Raw genomic sequence first — 18575 nt, forward strand, 5'->3', positions numbered from 1 at the left:
ACCCACTTGTTCCCATGATTACGCATCATAACTCATCATCATTATTCATCTATGTATTACTTTTATGTATTAGTCATCTATTTGTTGTAATCATTTATCCTTGCAGTTGTTTATTACACAAAATAAATTATATTATTACACTTCTGGCCACATAGCGCTGATATTCACTGCACATGCCCATATTAACCTTAACCAGAGGGTTTAAAAAAACAAACCAGTGTTTACATACCATATCTGCTTCTGCCATGCCTGGTGGACAAGAAATTGGTTAAGGGTTCCCCGAGCTTTCACGCCCCTCGTGTTCTTCATGTGCCCACCATTAGAAGCATGCCTATGGAAAAAGTGCGCCAGCACACAGTGCAGTGCGCTTTATAGTGCACTTTTCCAGCCAGGTGTTTTCCTTTTCCCATTCCTCCCTGTACTTTTGCAGCCTTTTTTCTTTTCTTTCTCTGAGGGGAACAAACATTGCTGCTCTAACGCTGGGCTTACACTGTGCGATTTTTGGCCCATTTTGAGCCGATTTTTGAGTCGTGCGACCGATTTGGTGATCGGCCCGATTTTGGCCTTCATCGTGCATCGTGTAGTATACGTGGGGTAACGAGAAGCGATTAACACCTCGAGCAGCTCCCGATCATCAATCGCTCGTGAGGGTCTCACCACAGGCGCTCACATTGCTCACGCGCAAACACGTAAACGTCGGTGAAAAAGACGGAGCAGCACGGCTGTGCAGCGTGTGATCTGGACACAAGCGATGGAGGCACAACTTGTAGAACTTTGGAAAGCTCATCCGAGCCTTTTCGATGTGGCATCACAAAATTATCACGACCACAACAACCGTGAAAATAGTTGGATTTACACTGTTGCTCAATCACAGCTGCCTTATTAATGTTTTTCATTAGCAATTTAGCAAAGTTGATGGTGGCGGTGTGCGTGTCTGTGTGAGTGAAAGACAGACAGAGAGAGAGAGCGACAGATTTTCTGTTATAACCTTCATTTTATGGAGGCACAGTGTGCCGTCCGAGACTTGCACCGCAGTGTCGGCGTTTGTTTCCCTGTTGGCCGGTATTTTCTCCGTAAGCGACCTTTCCTCGACCAATGAGATAAGCGATAATCTGACTTGTCATACTCGAATTGTCATAAGTGTGCTGTCAGCGCATTGGTCACAAAGCAGGAGAGGGGCTGGGAATTATGTTTTCAAACAAAGTGTTAATTCCATTAAAAGTTATAGACTACTTTTGATTCTCACTGTATTACGGGATAAAGTGCGTCCCTTATTAGCTCAATACGGGACGTGAACTTTTGTTTCTAAATACGGGACGATTCCGTTTTTTAAGGGACGGTTGGCAACCCTAGTCTTCATTGATATAGTAATACACATGGACTAGCTTATCTGCTAGCTGCTAGCTTATCTGCTCTGTTTATGCAGAGAACTGCTTTGCTCCTGCTCTTCTCAAAGTGCAGTCTTTATTTTTCTGCACAGCTGCCACACCCACTTTGCTTGGAGTAAGAAGTAGGAAGTAACAATCTGAGAATTATTGTGTAGACACTTTCTATCTTTAGGTTGGAAATGTATCCGTTTACAATCATAAGCCAGTTCCCCCTGTGGATACGGAGATAGGATTACTGGAGTGACAACAAATGCTTTCAGAATTTGTTATTGGTCCCCCAAATACTACAGTGGCTATAACTAGACACTAATAACAGTTTTCTGAAACTGAAGCTTAAGACGGCACCAATCTTCTCCACACTGAACTACTGCATTAAACAGGCATTACCGGATCCACTCTATTCCATCTGCAGCTGATGCACAACACTGTTGCACGGGTCTTCATTGATATAGTAATACACATGGACTAGCTTATCTGCTCTGTTTATGCAGAGAACTGCTTTGCTCCTGCTCTTCTGCACAGGTGACCATGTTTTTCCCCTCTATCAACATTTGAAAAGAAAATCTTAAATCCGCCTAAGGTGTGTTAAGAATATAAAGGGTTAGTTTGTGTTTCTGGTCTCTGGGTTCCCTTATCTTTAACTCATATTTATTTCATATTTTGGCCCCAAGCATCTGAAGTTGTACTTTGTTGTCTTTGGTCATTTAATGTTTCTGGCAGCACTCCGTTCTAGAAACTTTCTAAACTTTGTTTCTAAAGCCTGGTTTGGGTTCAAGTGTTTCGATTAAAAACAATATTGATATCCACAAAGGCTTTGAAATAATTTGAATACCCAATCTAATGCATTTTTTAAAAATATATAAATTAGTGATTGAGTGTGGCAAATACAGTAAAAAAAAGTGCAGTCTTTATTTTTCTGCACAGCTGCCACACCCACTTTGCTTGAAGTAAGAAGTAGGAAGTAACAACAAGCAGTTCAGGCAGGACTTGTGCTTGCTTGTAAAGATGTTATATGGCTGGGGTTTTGAGTGGCTTCCTATTTTGTTTGTTTCAGAACCAGGTCAAACCTTTTCACTCTGAATAAAAGAAACAAACCAATCAAGTCAGAAGAGTATGCTTTCTTTGGGCTTTATGGGAAGTATGACCTTACAACCCAAAACTTATACAATGCACAGATATCAGTGAGCTAAACTCAGCAAGTTTGGGACTGAGCACCTCTCTCTGCAACTGGATACTAGATTTCCTGTCAGAGAGGCCTCAGTCCGTCCAAATCGGCGACAACATCTCCAGCACCATCAGGCTGAGCACAGGAGCTCCTCAGGGCTGTGTTCTCGGCCCACTGTTCATTCTCCTGACACACGACTGCACCGCCCTACACAGCTCTAACCACATCATCAAGTTCACTGACAACACAACCGTGGTTGGACTCATCAGCAGCAACGACGAGTCGGCGTACAGAGATGAGGTTCAGCAGCTGGCGTACTGGTGCAGCGAGAACAACCTGTCACTGAATGTGGACAAAACCAAGGAGGTGATTTTCGACTTCAGGAAGACTCGCTCCACCCACACACCACTCAGCATCCGAGGTTCCATTGTAGAGACTGTTAACAGCATCAAGTTCCTGGGAGTTCACATCTCAGACGACCTCACCTCACCAACACCACCTCTATCACCAAAAAGCCCCAGCAGCGCCTCCACTTCCTGAGACGCCTGAAGCGGGCCAACCTCCCTCCTATCCTCACCAAAGGATTTAACAATAAATAATGCTTTCTGTCATTTGGGATTTTTAAAGCAGTCTGATAAGGAGTGTCTTTCACTAATGCTTGTGATCTTGGTTGTGTCTCAGGCCCTAGGCTATTACAGTGAAGTGACATTAGTTAAATGAGATAAAAGTAAAAACTGCAATTAAAATTTCATTATTTTTTTAACTGGTTCCAGTCACTTGGGATTATAAACTAAACCGAGTTTGACGGTTTGAGCTGGAATAACCATCTTGTATTGATGAGTAAAATTTAATCCTCCTAAGTAGAAACGTTTTTTTCCTGTTCTTCCCACTTTAACAACAGTACTTCAATGCAGCGTGGAGTAGCGCATGCGCGTTACGGTAGACGGAAGCCGCTGCTGGCGGTCTGCCGTCTTTTCCCCACTCCGTGTTCCTTGAATGACTTGTACCGACTTCTTCAGCTGCCGCTCCCTCTATACACCGGTAGTTTTCCGGTGTCTGGACCTACTTTGTGTGACTTACCAGGAAGCTGGATCTTCTTCGTGACTGACAGACTTTGAATCCCTTTAAAGCAGATTTTCGGTACGTGCCGCTGACAACTTACAGTGAAGCTTTGGCTACTTCGATTGTAACAAGAGCTGTTTGTTAAACTGATCCGACTGTACAGCAAGTGTTTGGCTGCGAGCCTCCTTTCTAAATGAGATCTCCGAATAACCCCGACTAGCTAAAGCTACTTGCTACATGCAGATTATCTTTGCTAAACTGTGAGCAAACATACAGCCTGAGGGCTGCTAGCGTGTTAGCTAACACATTCTGTGTGTCCACGTTTGCACTAAATTAACCCAGCATACTATGCATTAATGTGCACAGTATATTTGCAGCTTAGAGGGCAATGGGCTCCCTGTGCCTACCAGAGCAACTCTTGGTATTATTAGCACGAAACACGGAGATCATATTTTAAACCTGCAGTTTCATCTTGGTGTCAATCTGGATCGTATCAACTGAGACAATCTGAATCAGAAAATGTGAATTGTATTAGGTTAAAATAAATAAATAAGAGGCTGGGGGACTGAAGGGGGTCATTGTATAGTAGTATAGTATAGTTCATTATACATAAATCAATTTACGAATCATAACTGGATGAAAGAAATGTCCACAAACAAATGTGGAAATTTACAATAAACAAACTTGCAGATTTAAAAGTTAAAAAGTAGCAAATTTGTGCGAAACAGAAATGTACCTTTATCTTTGAGCCTTAGCAAAATGCAAATCGATGTTATGTTTAAAACAACAACAACATCTAATGTTGATTTAATTGAAGGACACTATCCATAGAGGTAAGGTTGTGGGTGTGTTTGTTTGTCCTGTGCCAGGCTGTAAACCTATTTATTTTGGTGTTAAACCTGATGTTTTAGTAGAGGACTGATTCCTCAAGTGGCCATTGGAGGGACTGCAGTTGTTGGAGCCCCTGTCTTAATTCCAGTGTGATACAAGACATTTAGAGGAATTTAGACTTTTACGGTGATCTGATTTCTTAATTTATTTTTTTTACATTTTTTAAAATTAAAAATAATTAAAAAGCTGCTCTTTGTTTGTTTTTGTTTTTTTGTTTTTTTTTGTCAATCCATTAATAGATAACACCAAATACTTTTAGTTAAGAAACCTGCAAGATTAAGAAAATGTTACAGCTTGTATAAATATATGAAACATCTCCTGCATGACTGGATGAGTTTTGAATACCAATGGTTAATATTAAAGCGAGAGTGTCCGACTTCCTTTGTCTCAGGAGTGTGTGGGAGAGCATCATGTGGAGGAAGGCTTTGGTAGCGGCCCTGCTGGCACTAGCCGTTGGCTATTTCTACGGCAGTCCAGAGCTGCCAGAGCAGATCCTGCAGTACATCAGCCTGCCCAACTTCCAGACTTCATCTCAAAACCTGAACAGTCAGAACAGCTTGGAGCGGGTGATCTCCAGCGCCTGGGAGGCTCTGATAACTCTACCAACCCGGCAGTGGAGCAGAGTGGCAGTGGGGTGAGTCACAGAGTTAAACATTAACAGAGGTCTTTGTAAGAAATAGATTTGTGCATTTACTCAGGCGTGTCACCTGAAGGTGCTGTGCACATGAAGAGGCTGTAGTCTGCTCTGCCAGTGTGAAGGAATGTGTTGTCATGAGTCAGAGCTGAGGAGAAGGAGGTGTCTAAGAGAATTAAGTCATTTGCAACCTGTAGCCTGCTTTGGAATGGCCAATAAACGCAACCAGATTATCACATGGCAAAAGATGATTGGCTGAAGCTGAAGGACGGCCCACTGGGGGGATGGAACCCCCCCCCCCCTTTTTTTTTTTTTTTTTTTTAAAGTGGGAGAAGTGAAACAATACACCGGAAGTCCCACTGAAGTGGTAGGATAGTTGCATCCAGGACTGCTGTGACGCCAGGAAGAGATGCTTTATTTAACATGAGTGGTAAAACCAATTCAGCTTATCTGGATGTCCACTGATGATTCTCAAATACAATTTTCTTGATTTTGCATTTTATAAGTTTTGAGCGTTCTCATTACTCTTGCAAGCCATGATTTCAATTAATTGCAGAACACTAATAGTGTTTTGTCTCCACCAATCAGGAAAAGTCAAACAAAATACCAAAAAAGATTTGTGATTGCTCTTAAATAAACAGTTGAGCTGTTTGGTATCCACTCGCATTTTATTCACCTGTGTTAGTAGATTAGAATATGCAGGTTTCAAATTCCCTTACTTTTGCTCTTAACATAAAGAATACAACATTTACTGTGACCCACAGGCTACGTGGGGTATGACAATTTTCCATAAGTGCCATTAACGTCAAACCTCTGTTTTAAAGGCTTAAAGAAATTAGTAAACATTCAAAAACATCAACACACCCATTGGTGTAATTCTGCCCCCTGTTGGTGTGTTAGTTAAATGTGATAGGGGAACTACAAAAAGTACCTTTAAAGCAAGTTTTCCTTGCATCTGTACAAAACCCTGATGTTTTTAATGAAGGAATTGTTACTTGTTTTGTGACACTGACACCACACTGGTGGATTTGCCTCCTTTTTAACATCACCAGTTTGGTCATTTTGTCGGATTTACCCGTGAAATAACCCGTAGTCTGTACTTGCCTCTCTAAGGGTAAATGCCTGCGTGGACGTGGTGGTCTCAGGAGTTTCACTCCTGCAGGCTCTGGCTGTGGATCCTGGCATCGGCCAGGATCACGAAGTGCTGCACTCCAAAGAGGACTTGAAGGAAGCTTTCATCCATTACATGGGGCGTGGAGCGGCCGCTGAGCGCTTCTTCAGTGACAGGGAGGCTTTTCAGAGGATTGCGCGTGCAGCAGCAGAGTACCCCAATGCAAAGGCAAGAGGGCTGCTTTACTCCTCAGGCAGCTGTTTCCTTTATTTCTTTTAATGTTTTTTAAAATAAATACTTCCTTCTCAAAAAATCTTTGTGTCGTCTTCCAGTTCTACGTGGGAGGAAATGCTGCCCTGATTGCTCAGAAGCTTGCAACATACCCTGATCTGATGGTAGACCAGCAGTTTGATATTTCTGTCTTAAACACGTACACAACGTTTCATTTATTTAGAAGCATTAGCTTTTTGCTTTGGTAGCCCTCCAAACACGCTATAACACTGTAATTCTGGATATTAGAGCATCTCTGTCACAGATCCAGGAATTTATTCTAAGCAAGTGGCACAAAAATAAGTAAATGGTAGCCAGGCTGGGGAAGTTTAGAGTATCTGGATGAAGAGCTTATAAATATTGTTTTATGTAACAGGTTTTGCTTTGTGGTCCAGTTGGTCCTAAACTTCACGAGATGTTGGATGAGCAGATAATTGTTCCCCCAGATTCCCTTCAGGAGACGGATGAGTTTCACCTCATCCTGGAGTATAAAGCAGGTAAAGAAGAAGACGCTGCAGCCCGGGCAAGATTTCTTCCCTCACTTCAGCCTGGATGAGTAATATCACAGCTGTGTGCATGTGCTCCTCTTCTCTGTCTCCAGGTGAGAAATGGGGTTCAACTCAGGCACCTCAAGCCAACCGCTTCATCTTTTCTCACGACATGTCCAACGGGAAGATGAGCTCACTGGAGACTTTTGTGGTGAGCCTGGAAGAGTTCCAGCCCGAGCTTGTCGTCTTGTCTGGGCTCCACATGATGGACGGTCAGGGCCGAGAGCTGTGGGAGGAGCGGCTGAAAGAGGTCAGCTGGCTTTAAGCTCATCTTCTGCTTTCATGTTTAGTTTATTAAACTTTAATCTTCATTATTATTTGTTGTTACGCAGTTCAGTTTTCTTGGTATAACACAGATTCACGGTAGTCGGTGCTTTATATTGTAAAGACCCTGCAATAATAGAGAGACAGCAGTATATCCAGCAGGCAAGAAGTGTATATGTTTTTATTTATTGATTGAGTTTATTTAATGTAAAAAGTGCCTCTCTTCGTACGTGTACACACACACACAGCCTTGCACCCACTTCTTACACAAATCTATTTCAGTTCTGTTTGAAGCACTGTTGTAACGAGGGGATAGAAGATGCTTTGTATCAATTATTCATCAGTTTATCTGTGTGTTCATGACTAAAATAATCTGAGGTCATCTGCCAAGGAGGTTATGGTTTTGGCAGCATTTGTGTGCGTGCATGTCATTCTGTCTGTAAACACAATAGCTGGAAAAGTTTTGAATGAATTCTGATCAAACTTTGTAGATGTGTGGAGCGAGGTCATGTTGATAATACATTCAAATTTGGCTGCCATCCACCGAAGTCTTCAAGGTCAACTTCATGATTGATAAATTGATAAAAAGCCTTATAACTGCCTGATAATTCTTACAAGTGTGTCGCCATATAGACAGTAAAGATTTAAAATATCATGTCATATTTGACCTCTGACCTTTCCTTTAAGATCAACAGATTGATCTGAAGTCAAATGATAATATTGCTATACAGATCTATTTAAAACTATGTTTCTCACTGCTGGTGTGTGTAGTGACACCGTAGGCATATAGGGAATGATATATGTGGATTCTAACTGTCATGTTACAGTTTGGATCCAAATAAGTGTAAGAACGTTCCCTTAGACGTAAACACCGGCCTGAGACTGAGCTGCCTTGACGAAGGTTTATGCTATATAATTCTGGGATCTTTGCTTCCTGTCTGCAGGCTGTCTCGGCCATATCTGACATCCGTAAAGACATTCCCATCCACCTGGAGTTGGCGAGCATGACCGACAAAGACTACATGAACAGCATAATGCAGGAGGTACATGTGGAGCGCAGCTGTGGCTCTGAGTTTTAACAAAATCTCTTCCAGCAAAGATTCATGTGCTTAGTGTCTTCACATCCCCGTGGAGTTCTGTATATTTAAAGTTTGTTTGTTTGTTTGTTTGTTTTCCTGATTCCTGTTAGCAGGTTATGCCCATTGTCAGCTCCATTGGGTTGAACGAGCAGGAGCTGCTCTTCCTCTCTCAGGCCGGAGAGGGACCTCATTCAGAAATGGAGGCCTGGAAAGGCATCCCGGATGTGGGTCGGGTCAGCGACATCCTCCTGTGGATCCTGGAGCAGCACGGCCGCAGTGAGCCATCGTCAGAAGCCGATCTCACTCGGATCCACTTCCACACGCTGGCCTACCACATTCTGGTTACAGTAGACGGATACTGGGGGAACCAGGTGGCGGCGGTGATGGCCGGAGCGCGGGTGGCCTGCAATCAGGCCTGTGGCCTCCAGTCTGTCGATGTCAGCAAGGTGGAGCTCAGAGCCCCTCTGGAGTTTTATAGCTCCCACATGGAGCCCCGGGAGCAGCTGTCCCTGAACCCAGCAGAGCCTGTTACAGTGTGGCGCCGCGGAAACGTCACCTTTTACTTCACACCGGTGCTGGTCTGCAAGCGCCCGCTTCGGACAGTTGGGCTCGGGGATGCCATCTCAGCAGAGGGACTGCTTTACTCAGAGTTACTTCCCCAGCAGCCTTTCTGAGGTTTGCTTCCAGCGGACTGTCAGCATGGCAGACGGTGAGAGGAGCTTAAAAGAACCGGAGAGGTCTCAACTCCTACCGTGGTCGACGGGATGGAGTTGCCAGATCTCCAGTTTTAAATCCAGCCCTTGGACTCATCCAGCCTGCCCTGATCCCCTCGGTTGTCCCTCCTTCATTTTGTTCGGGCTGACACAGAAACTAAGGTCGAACTTTGCCGCGAGGTGGCCTGAGGCTTGAGGCTATGCACTGGATGCAGTTCGAAAGCCATCTTCGCAAACTCCAAAGAGTTTTGTCGGCTCAGCAAAATTTCCTTCTGACCTGCATATCTTCAGTATGCTGTGCCTTGAGAAAATACACGAGAAGTTATTGTTAAATATTTTATCCATATTATAGAGCTGAAGAAACAAAAATGACCTTGAAGCTGTGACACGAACAGCTGAAACTGGAAACGGATGCACATGTGACCATGTGGTAGAGTTAAGCGATAGATTTGCTTCTTCAACTTTGGGTGCATAGAGCTTAGTCAATAGAACAGCTTTAAAGGGTTATTCTGTCATGTTTATCAAGCATTACTCAGTGTCTGACTTATTTACACTAAGAACTGTTATCTATGTTATCTAAGCATACTTGACTTTGACTTTATATTATTTCTTAGCACAGAGAAAACACTAGACTGTGACAACTTGTGTTTTGTTTGTTTGTTTGTTTTTCTAGTGTTTGACCAAAACACTCTGGCATACAATGACATTTTAAGCTTGAAACCTCTACAGCAACATCCTTATTTTTTTAATAATGAATAAGAAAGTCTCATATGGCGACTTGAAATATGCTTCTGAAGCGGGTCCTTCTTTATGCAGTAAAGCTCTGTTTACAGTGAGATACCAGCTATTTAACTTAAAATGGACCTGTTATTGCTTATCTTTCATCTGTCCCGTGTATACTGTTAATAAGGGTTGATGCTCATATTAAACCGGGCCGAAATTGCAAAAATTATGACGTCCTACGTTCAGGTAATCCCCGTAAGATAAAAGCTGAACTTGGGCTGCATTAAACACCTGGTTTCGGATGTTTGTTTGTTTGTTTTTCTCTTTTCTTTCTTGGCTCTGTCTGATGTCACTGAGGGCTTAGACCTGTAGTTTAATTCTTCTATTTTCGAGGGGCAGTCAATCCAAAAGGCGCTTGTTTCAGACTGTAATTGCCACAGTAGCTCCTCATTAGAGATAAAACAAGTAAAAGACGTTGTCAGAGTTACTGCAGTTTTTTTCCTGTTTCAGTCATACAACCTCTAATCATGTCACACGATCGGCTTGAATCAGTGAAAGCTGGCCAGTATGACTCCTCTGCTTACAGCCCTAGCATATAAGGAGATTCTTCTTCATGGGTTCTTGTTACTGGTTTCTGTATCACTTACAGTATGTAAAATAATGTTTTGTATACCTCAGACGGCCACTAAAGGCACGCAATAATAATAATGGAGTCTTAATGCAACCCTATGACACAGACGAGAGTGACATTTTCGTTTAGCAGGACCGTTTCTTTGCACTAGCGGAGGCGGCAGGTTTGCCGAGAAGGTGAATGTAAGCTGAATTCTCAAAACTCCTGCTTCTTTCTTTCTTTCTTTCTTTCTTTCTTTCTGTTTTTGAGCAAGTACAATCTGTTCAACTTCACATACTTCATATTACGTCTTGCATGTTTTTAACATTTCTGTCATTTGCATTTGTCATTAAAATGTATACAGAGAGAGAGAAGTGTGTGTCGTGCGACTGGTGATGCAGAATATTACGTGTGTTTGTGTGGGCTGTAAGAGATAATGAGTCCTGATAGACAGAATTTTAAGAAGTTTTTTCCCCCCTTTATTTCTTAATGGGTTTGTTTTATTTGTTTCTCATCATTTACCTGCTAAAATAAAATCAATTGATGAACTTACAGTGGAACATTTGTCTTAAAATGGAAATTAGATGCTGTTGTGAGGTAATTTGCATTTGTGGTTCAATAAATGTGTAAAGGGTCCAGAAACACGGTGTTGATGGATCAGTGCTGTTAGGTGGCGAATAAATAAATCTGAGTCTCCTCTGTACTTGAACTGCATGATTTGATTCCCATTCTGGTGTTATGTGACATGAAATTTTCTATAGGCTAAGGAGCTTGGAAAAAAAGGGGTTGGACTTCTTCAAGCCACACTAGTATGATTTATTTTTTTTTATTTTTTTTTGTTAGTTTTCCAGCATTTTGCATAGCTTTCTGGTCATTTTATTCATTTATTGGTGCTTTTCCATTAGTTTGTAGATATTCTGTCTCTTGTTTTGCTTCTCACTTTAGTTGCATGTGCATGCTTTGTGTTTTTGTGGTAGTTTTTTATTTTTTTGTTGCATCTCTTCTGTATTTGTGATTGTTTTCTGTCTTGTTGATCATGTTTGTGTCTCTTTGTGGCCTTTAGGATATCATTTAGGTTGTTTTGTGTTACACTTTTGGGTGAATAGTGCTGTCCCCTCACAGTAAGAAGGTCCTGGGTTTGAATCTAGTCCAACCTTATATTTTTTTTCCTTCCTCTTCCTTAGTTACATAAATGTATTAGTGTAATAAGGCCAGACTCATTGAGACCCTGGTTGGCTGTCTCAGTAGTCTACAGTATCAGTGGTTTGTGTGCCTAAAGACCACCACATCCATCTGCAGATGGATTCTAAACTTCCTCACAAACAGGCCCCAGGTGGTGAGAGTTGGTAAGCACACCTCATCACTCATCTTAAACACAGGTAAGCCACAGGGTTGTGTGCTTAGCCCCCTCCTATATTCCCTGTTCACACACGACTGTGTTGCTAAACAAGAGTCCAACATCATCATCAAGTTTGCGGATGACACAACCATCATAGGCCTCATCACAGACAATAATGAGACGGCCTATAGAGAGGAGGTGATGGCACTGTACGAGTGGTGCCTGGAAAATAACCCGACTCTCAACATCAGCAAAACTAGAGAGATGATAGTGGACTACCGGAAACGACCAGTCAGAGAACACCAGCCCATCCACATCAACGGTGTCAAGGTCGAAAGGGTCAGCAGCTTCAAGTTCCTTGGAGTCAACATCGCTGAGGACTTCTCCTGGACCCTTCACACAGACACTGCTATCAGGAAAGCTCGCCAGCGGCTTTACTTCCTGAGGAGGCTGAGGAAGTTTAGCATGAATGCCAACATCACCTCAAATTTTTACAGGTGTGCAATTGAGAGCTTGCTGACGAGCTGCATCACAGTTTGGTACGGAAGCTGCTCTGCCAGCAGCCGTAAATCACTACAGAGGGTGGTGAAGGCAGCAGAGCACATCACTGGCACAAGGCTTCCTGCCATTCAGGACATTTATCTCCAGCGATGCCTCTGTAAAGCACACAGCATCATCAAGGACCACAGCCACCCAGCACATCAGCTGTTCTCCTTGTTACCATCTGGCAGACGTTACAGGAGCCTGTCTGCTCGGACTACAAGACTCAAAAACAGTTTTTACCACAAGCCATACGACACCTCAACCACAACACTTAAACACACACAACACAGCACTCAGAAGCTACCCTACAGCTTCACAAGTACTCTGTTTAATCTGCACTGGTCACTTCACTTTATTGTTATTGATATTTATATTTAAAAGTGCAATACTGTAATTTTCTGCTGCTCATTCCTGTGCAACATCCCATCTGCCCTCCCGTCATATTTCTTTTCAAGATTTTCTTATTTAATCACTAGTGTACATATATTTATATTTATAGATACATATATATTTAGTCATCTTTTCTCTTTTACAATGTCTCTCTAACATTTTGCTCCTTACTATTTTTCTATTTTTTATTATTTTATTTTATTATATTTTCTCCTACTGTATCATGCTGCTGAGTGACTGCTGACTCAAACACATTTCATTGCAATGTTGACCCTGTGCTAACTTGCATATGACAAAACTTAAAACTGAAAAACACAAAGCAAAACACATTTTTAAGGCAACTTGTATTTTTATCTGCAGGTATAAAACCTTGTTTATGATGAATGATATCGGTAACAAAGTGAGCCTGGCAGAAACTGGTCTGTGTAAGGACAAGAAAACCCATCGTCCATACGTTTCTTACGGAAACATTTCTTTTCCATTGTTAGGAATACTTGAACACTCAAAAAAGAAAAAAAAAATGAATGTTACGCGTCTACATTTGATTGGCTTATCCGGTACGTGATCCAATCAAAGCTCCGTGCGTCTCTGCGCAGGGTTGAAACTCCGCCCCTGTGTGGTCGAGCCGGCCTGTAGCCTTTGGAGAGGGCGCCTCCACAGTCTCCACCCCCGGATACCCACTCACTCCTTCCCCCCGGCCCTTTATAAACGTAGCATCGCTAACAGGCCGTTCCCGGGCTGTTAATTTTTTTTCTCGTTGATGGTTAGACTCTGTGAGAGAAAGATGAAGTTCCTCATAGCTGTTACAGTTATTGTGGGATCCCTGATTTTTCTCGCTTTCCCGAATGGCTCGGCTGCTGACGAGAAGAAGAAAGGCCCCAAAGTAACAGCGAAGGTGGGTGTTAGCCTTAGCAGAAATCTTTGCTCTTATTTCTCGCTGTGCACTGATGCTAACGGGAAGCTGCAGCTTATAAAGCCACGTCACAACCAAGCTGGCCTGCAGGACGCCGTCTGCTTGGCTAAGCTAGCAGACGTTTAAGCTTTTCCGATATCAGCTGTGATTGCATTTATAGAGCACTCCGTGAGGTCAGGACTAAACTGACGCTGATGGACTAATATCCCAGAGCTAGCTGTCCATGGAGATCATGGAGCTAGCTCGCCAAGAATGTTAGGCCTTTATCTTAACTATCTCAAACACATTGTTCATAAATGGCCCCACCTTTCTTTGGCTTTTCCTTATCTGTTCATTTATTTATCTAATATAAAGAGATAAAACTGCAGCTGTGTGGGGTTCGGGTGTTTTTGTCTGGCATATTGTGTCTGGTTTGTCCACGTCTACAGATTGAAGAAGGCTCTAAACTGGCCGTTAACTGAGCCATCGTGTTGGAACAGACTCACTATAAAACCCGATAAGTAACATCAAGTAGTTGCTTTCATTATTAGATAAATGTATAATATGTGGTGTCATAGGTCAGAGTTGAATTTAAGCAAGATTTTTCCTCCCGTGGTTTTATCATGCAATCAAAGGATGTCGTAGGTGAATAAATAAACTGCTGAACATGTTAGTTAGACTTCTCGCAATAATGAAGCCAGCTGAAACGATATTTCGGTGTTATATTTTATACTATAATACAAAAAAGAGGGGGGAAACCCTTTTAGTCTTTATACGACTTCACACATTAACCATCGGGACTTTTATGTTGCAGGTCTTATAAGATTGATATTCAACCAAAAAAACAACAACAACAACAACAAAAAAAACACCAGGGATATTTTGAAAATTAAAATTGTCCTTCAGTAGCGAGATTTCCCCAGACTCAAAATCTGCATTTTGCTGTTTTTGGTCATTAGATGAAGAAAAATGTACTAAATGTGTTCTTCAGACCTACCACCAAATAACTGCAAGTGCCTTGACAACCTCAAAGGGAAGAAAGGCACAAAAAACTTCAGTCTAATGATTCCTCTTGCTTTGCTTACATGAGCAGTCTTTAAAAGTCTTATAATTTCACATGGAAGTGTCTGCAGGAAAACTACTCGGGGAGGTTAGGTTGCAGCTGTCAGTTCATTAAATTACATGGAGTTTAATCTTCTCAGTGTTGTGGAGAACATAAACTACCTATTTAAGTATTCTGACCCACCAGTTTTTACTTTTTGTTAAATATCAGTGACTTGGCTCAAGCTGTGGAGGGGGGGAGGGGGCTTTGAGCACTGATCCTGGGTTGGTAACCTGGTTCTTGGGTCACGAATCAGGACATCACCTCTCCCAGGAAGGAGGCAGAGCTAGTTCAAGAGATTGAGAACTAAAATTAGATGTAGCTGGGCTCACCTCCACACACAGCTTGAGTTCTGGATCCAGTCTTCTGGTGAATAGTGGAACTGGGGGGCAGGGAACGTAAGGTTCAGAGTTGAGCCGCTGCATTTGCCTAAAATGATGCAAATGTTAAAGCATTTGGACGCCTCCTTCTCTGGCCGGACGGAGGACATGCTGTCTGTCTGTGTCCTGCTGAAGATCATGGCAGTGGTAGCTTGGGACAGTGAGCGCTGGGTTACTCTGCTTGGAGTACTACCGTCATGCCTGCAGAAGAATGTGGATGGATGGAAATCCATTAAAAAAATCATTTTTTTGAAAAAACAAACAAAAACATGTGTAAAATGATTTTATTAACTGCCTTTTTAAATGTATTTTTAATAGGTTTTCTTCGACATTAGAATTGGTGATGAAGACGTTGGAAGGGTTGTCATCGGACTGTTTGGGAAAACCGTTCCCAAAACAGTTGACAACTTTGCTGCCCTGGCAACAGGAGAGGTGAGAAGCCATTTCTTTTGTCACCATTGACCATTTTATTTGTGAATAAACTGAAGGAGGTGATTTGGTCAAAATGGGCAGAAACTAAAATCAGTATTTCTCTGCTCATTCATTTCAGATGTTTCAAGTGGTGCTCATGATAATTTTTTGTAATTTGCAATTGAACAGAAAGGATTTGGATATAAGGGCAGCAAATTCCACAGAGTCATCAAGCAGTTCATGATCCAGGGTGGAGATTTCACCAGAGGAGACGGCACTGGAGGTGAGACGTCAGGACTTGACAGATTTATTTTTTTTTTCTAGCAGGAATTAATTTGCATTTTCACTGTCCTGGGCTTACAATGTACCAGGGCTGGGGTTAGGCACGTAATCACAATCTGCCGACATAGTTAAGTCTCTCTGTCCATAGTGTGGTTAGCACATTGGTTTGGCAAGTAAAAGGTTACTCATTCAATTCTAGCCAAATCCAAAGACAGTCGGCATCAACATATCTATTGTGTGCTAAGAGCCTGTTCAGCTCACAAACACTCCTTTACCATTTTTGTGGCTTTACTGGTCGAGTTCATTCCGAGAGCGACTGCTTTCAGCGTTCCTGAATAATTAAAGTGAAGATAAGCGTTTGCAGCAATCAGGCCATTCAAATGAGTTGCAAAGGTCAGTGCAGGGAGGGAGTGGAAATGGCTAATATATAAACCTTTTTCTCTTTGAAGGCAAGAGCATCTATGGAGACCGTTTCCCTGACGAGAACTTCAAGCTGAAGCACTACGGGCCCGGCTGGCTCAGCATGGCCAACGCTGGCAAGGACACCAATGGCTCCCAGTTCTTTATCACCACAGTTCAGACTCCATGGCTGGATGGGAAGCACGTGGTGTTCGGAAAAGTCCTGGAGGGCATGGTGAGTGTGACACCGAGTCATGTAAATGGCTGAAGGGGTTCAGGGGAAATTATCACCTGAAATATGAATTCTAGGAGCTGATCTGAGCTACTAAAACAGACAGTTGATCAGTTTATTGTTCAATTTCTTACTCAGGTTTAGCAATTGGGGAAAATAAAATAATTGCAATAAAATTATTTCCCTTCTTATAAATCAGGCACACATATGTGCTGTTAAGTTTAAGCCGAGACAACTAAAACAGCCCCAGTCAGTAAAATCTGCCTAAACTGTATAGAGTTTTTGTAGGTGAGCCCGTGCAAACATAAATAACAGTTGCATGCTGCTGCTGCTGCCGCCTTTGTTCCCAGATCTTTGACCCAGTTTAGGCATGTGTGACGCCAAGGAGTCACTGCGGATGTACGCAAGTCCAGACATGCCTGGAATTCTCGGCAGGCTGGCGCGAGCTTGTCTGTGTCCTTTTGAGTCGATGCTTTCATACGAAGTCGGTTTGAGTTTCTAAACTTGTTGCTTTTCCCGTAGTTTGGTTTCTTTTCACAAACTTTAAGAAAACCAGAATGGGGCGCTACAGACTACATGAGATCATTGAGCCAGCTTACTGACCCGATGGGGGAACTGTAGCTCAGGAGATTGTGGGTTGTATACTAATCAGGAGGTTGGCGGTTTGATCCCTCATTGGCTTCTCTAGTCTGCATGTCAGAGTATCCTTGGGCAAGATATCTAAACTCTGAGTTTCTTCTGAGGCATCATCAGTGTGTGTGTGAGTGTGGCTTTTAAAACAAACAAAAAAAGCACTAAATGTTTGTGTGAATGAGGCTTGCAGTAAGAAAGTGCTTTGAGTGCTCAAAGAGTAGAAAACTGCTAGTAGCTTTCCACGTGTCTGGGTGTGAGATCAAAAGTAAATGCAAGGTAGAAAGTGGTACCACTGTGTGCTCTGCACATCAAAGCAGCACAACATAATTTATAATTTATCATACAGTGTGTTTTTTTTTTTTCTAAACTTCTAGATATGGACAATTAAGGACATTACTCCAGTACTGTACTTTGTTCTTTAAACTGTAAATAAAGTGCACTATGCATTGTAGGCCATAAATTGCATGTAGCAATATATAAAGTTATGCAAATGCTTTTATTAAGCTTTCAAAAAATTTTATTTTGTAGTTCAGGGTTAAACTGTACATTGCTCAACTTTGACCAAAAGAAGAGTACATTTCTTTCAAATTAACCCTGTATTGATTTTATGTACTTATTGTCTTGTTGAGGGGGAAAATGTAACTGTACGTTCATCGTTTTATCTTCTAGGACGTGGTGAAGAAGATCGAGGAAACGAAGACCGACGGGCGTGACAAACCTCTGAAAGATGTCATCATTCACGACTGTGGAAAAATTGAAGTGGAGAAGCCATTCGCAGTCGCCAAGGAGTAGAGCGCTGCTGTAAGGTTAACTAAGAGAGCCGGACTGGGGAAGGAGGGGGCAAGTGGGTGGGTTTAAGGAGAAATCGTGCAGGCAACCTCGTTTTAACACTCGGCTCTGTGGTCCAGGGGGAGGGGTTTGGGGTAATTCAGTGGCTGCTGTCTTAATGCACCAGAAAAGGATCAACTTCAAGCAACCGTGACAACATACTGGGTCCATTTAACAACGAGCATTCCAAGGTGCACTTTTTTTGTAAGAAAAAGGAAATGAAATCTGAAATAAAGGTTTCAGTTTTTGTTAAACTGATGTGTACATTTCATTGCGGTCTCCTTGAAGCTCATGTATTTAATGCATTTACATAAAAGATCGGTTTGGTTTTAACACAAGGTTTTTATGAAGTCACGCAGTTCTTCTTGTGAGCACTAGGTGGAGCGACTTGCCTGCTGTTATCGCAGGGAACTGAAACCAGAGTGTGAAGCTCAGTGCGGCACCACAGAGAGCAGAATAAAGTACAATTTTCAACAATTTCTCAAAGTATGGGTTTTTACAGAAATAAGTTTAGCTGATAACCAGGAAGCCGCACTGAGGTCAATTCTTCACAAAGGCGGCTCCATCACCATAGCAATCCACGTTGTGAAATCCTGACATGTCAAGGCTGCTGGTGGCGTAAAATGAAGAGCATATTACAATATACAGTCAAAATGGTACAAGGAGGTGTTCAAAGAAAAACTTTG

The 18575-nt window shown here is 42.3% G+C and overlaps 2 protein-coding genes across 3 annotated transcripts; both read left to right on the top strand.

The window, feature by feature from the left end:
- Positions 1–3497: 3497 nt before the first annotated feature.
- adpgk (ADP-dependent glucokinase) lies at positions 3498–11161 on the top strand. Of its 2 annotated transcripts, none has more exons than XM_086299380.1 (8): positions 3498–3693; positions 4898–5140; positions 6254–6479; positions 6584–6646; positions 6898–7018; positions 7123–7319; positions 8278–8376; positions 8523–11161. In XM_086299380.1, the coding sequence occupies exons 2-8, from the start codon at positions 4917–4919 to the stop codon at positions 9084–9086; spliced, it is 1494 nt and encodes a 497-aa protein (XP_086155506.1). In that variant the 5' UTR covers positions 3498–3693; positions 4898–4916; the 3' UTR covers positions 9087–11161. The 2 variants fall into 2 exon arrangements, with proteins under 2 accessions (XP_086155506.1, XP_086155507.1); XM_086299381.1 differs by having other exon boundaries at positions 8526–11161.
- A 2238-nt stretch (positions 11162–13399) lies between these two features.
- On the top strand, positions 13400–18143 carry ppib (peptidylprolyl isomerase B (cyclophilin B)). Its single transcript, XM_086299382.1, has 5 exons — positions 13400–13625; positions 15423–15536; positions 15705–15798; positions 16247–16431; positions 17731–18143. Exons 1-5 carry the CDS (start codon positions 13491–13493, stop codon positions 17851–17853), a joined length of 651 nt encoding a protein of 216 aa, XP_086155508.1. The 5' UTR covers positions 13400–13490; the 3' UTR covers positions 17854–18143.
- The last annotated feature ends 432 nt before the right edge of the window (positions 18144–18575 follow it).

The sequence above is a fragment of the Aulonocara sp. 'chitande type north' Nkhata Bay genome, linkage group LG7, assembly GCF_057382095.1.
Source record: "Aulonocara sp. 'chitande type north' Nkhata Bay isolate Kocher_YH1m ecotype deep benthic linkage group LG7, A_spYH_male_GT1.1, whole genome shotgun sequence".
Classification (NCBI taxonomy): Eukaryota; Metazoa; Chordata; class Actinopteri; order Cichliformes; family Cichlidae; genus Aulonocara; species Aulonocara sp. 'chitande type north' Nkhata Bay.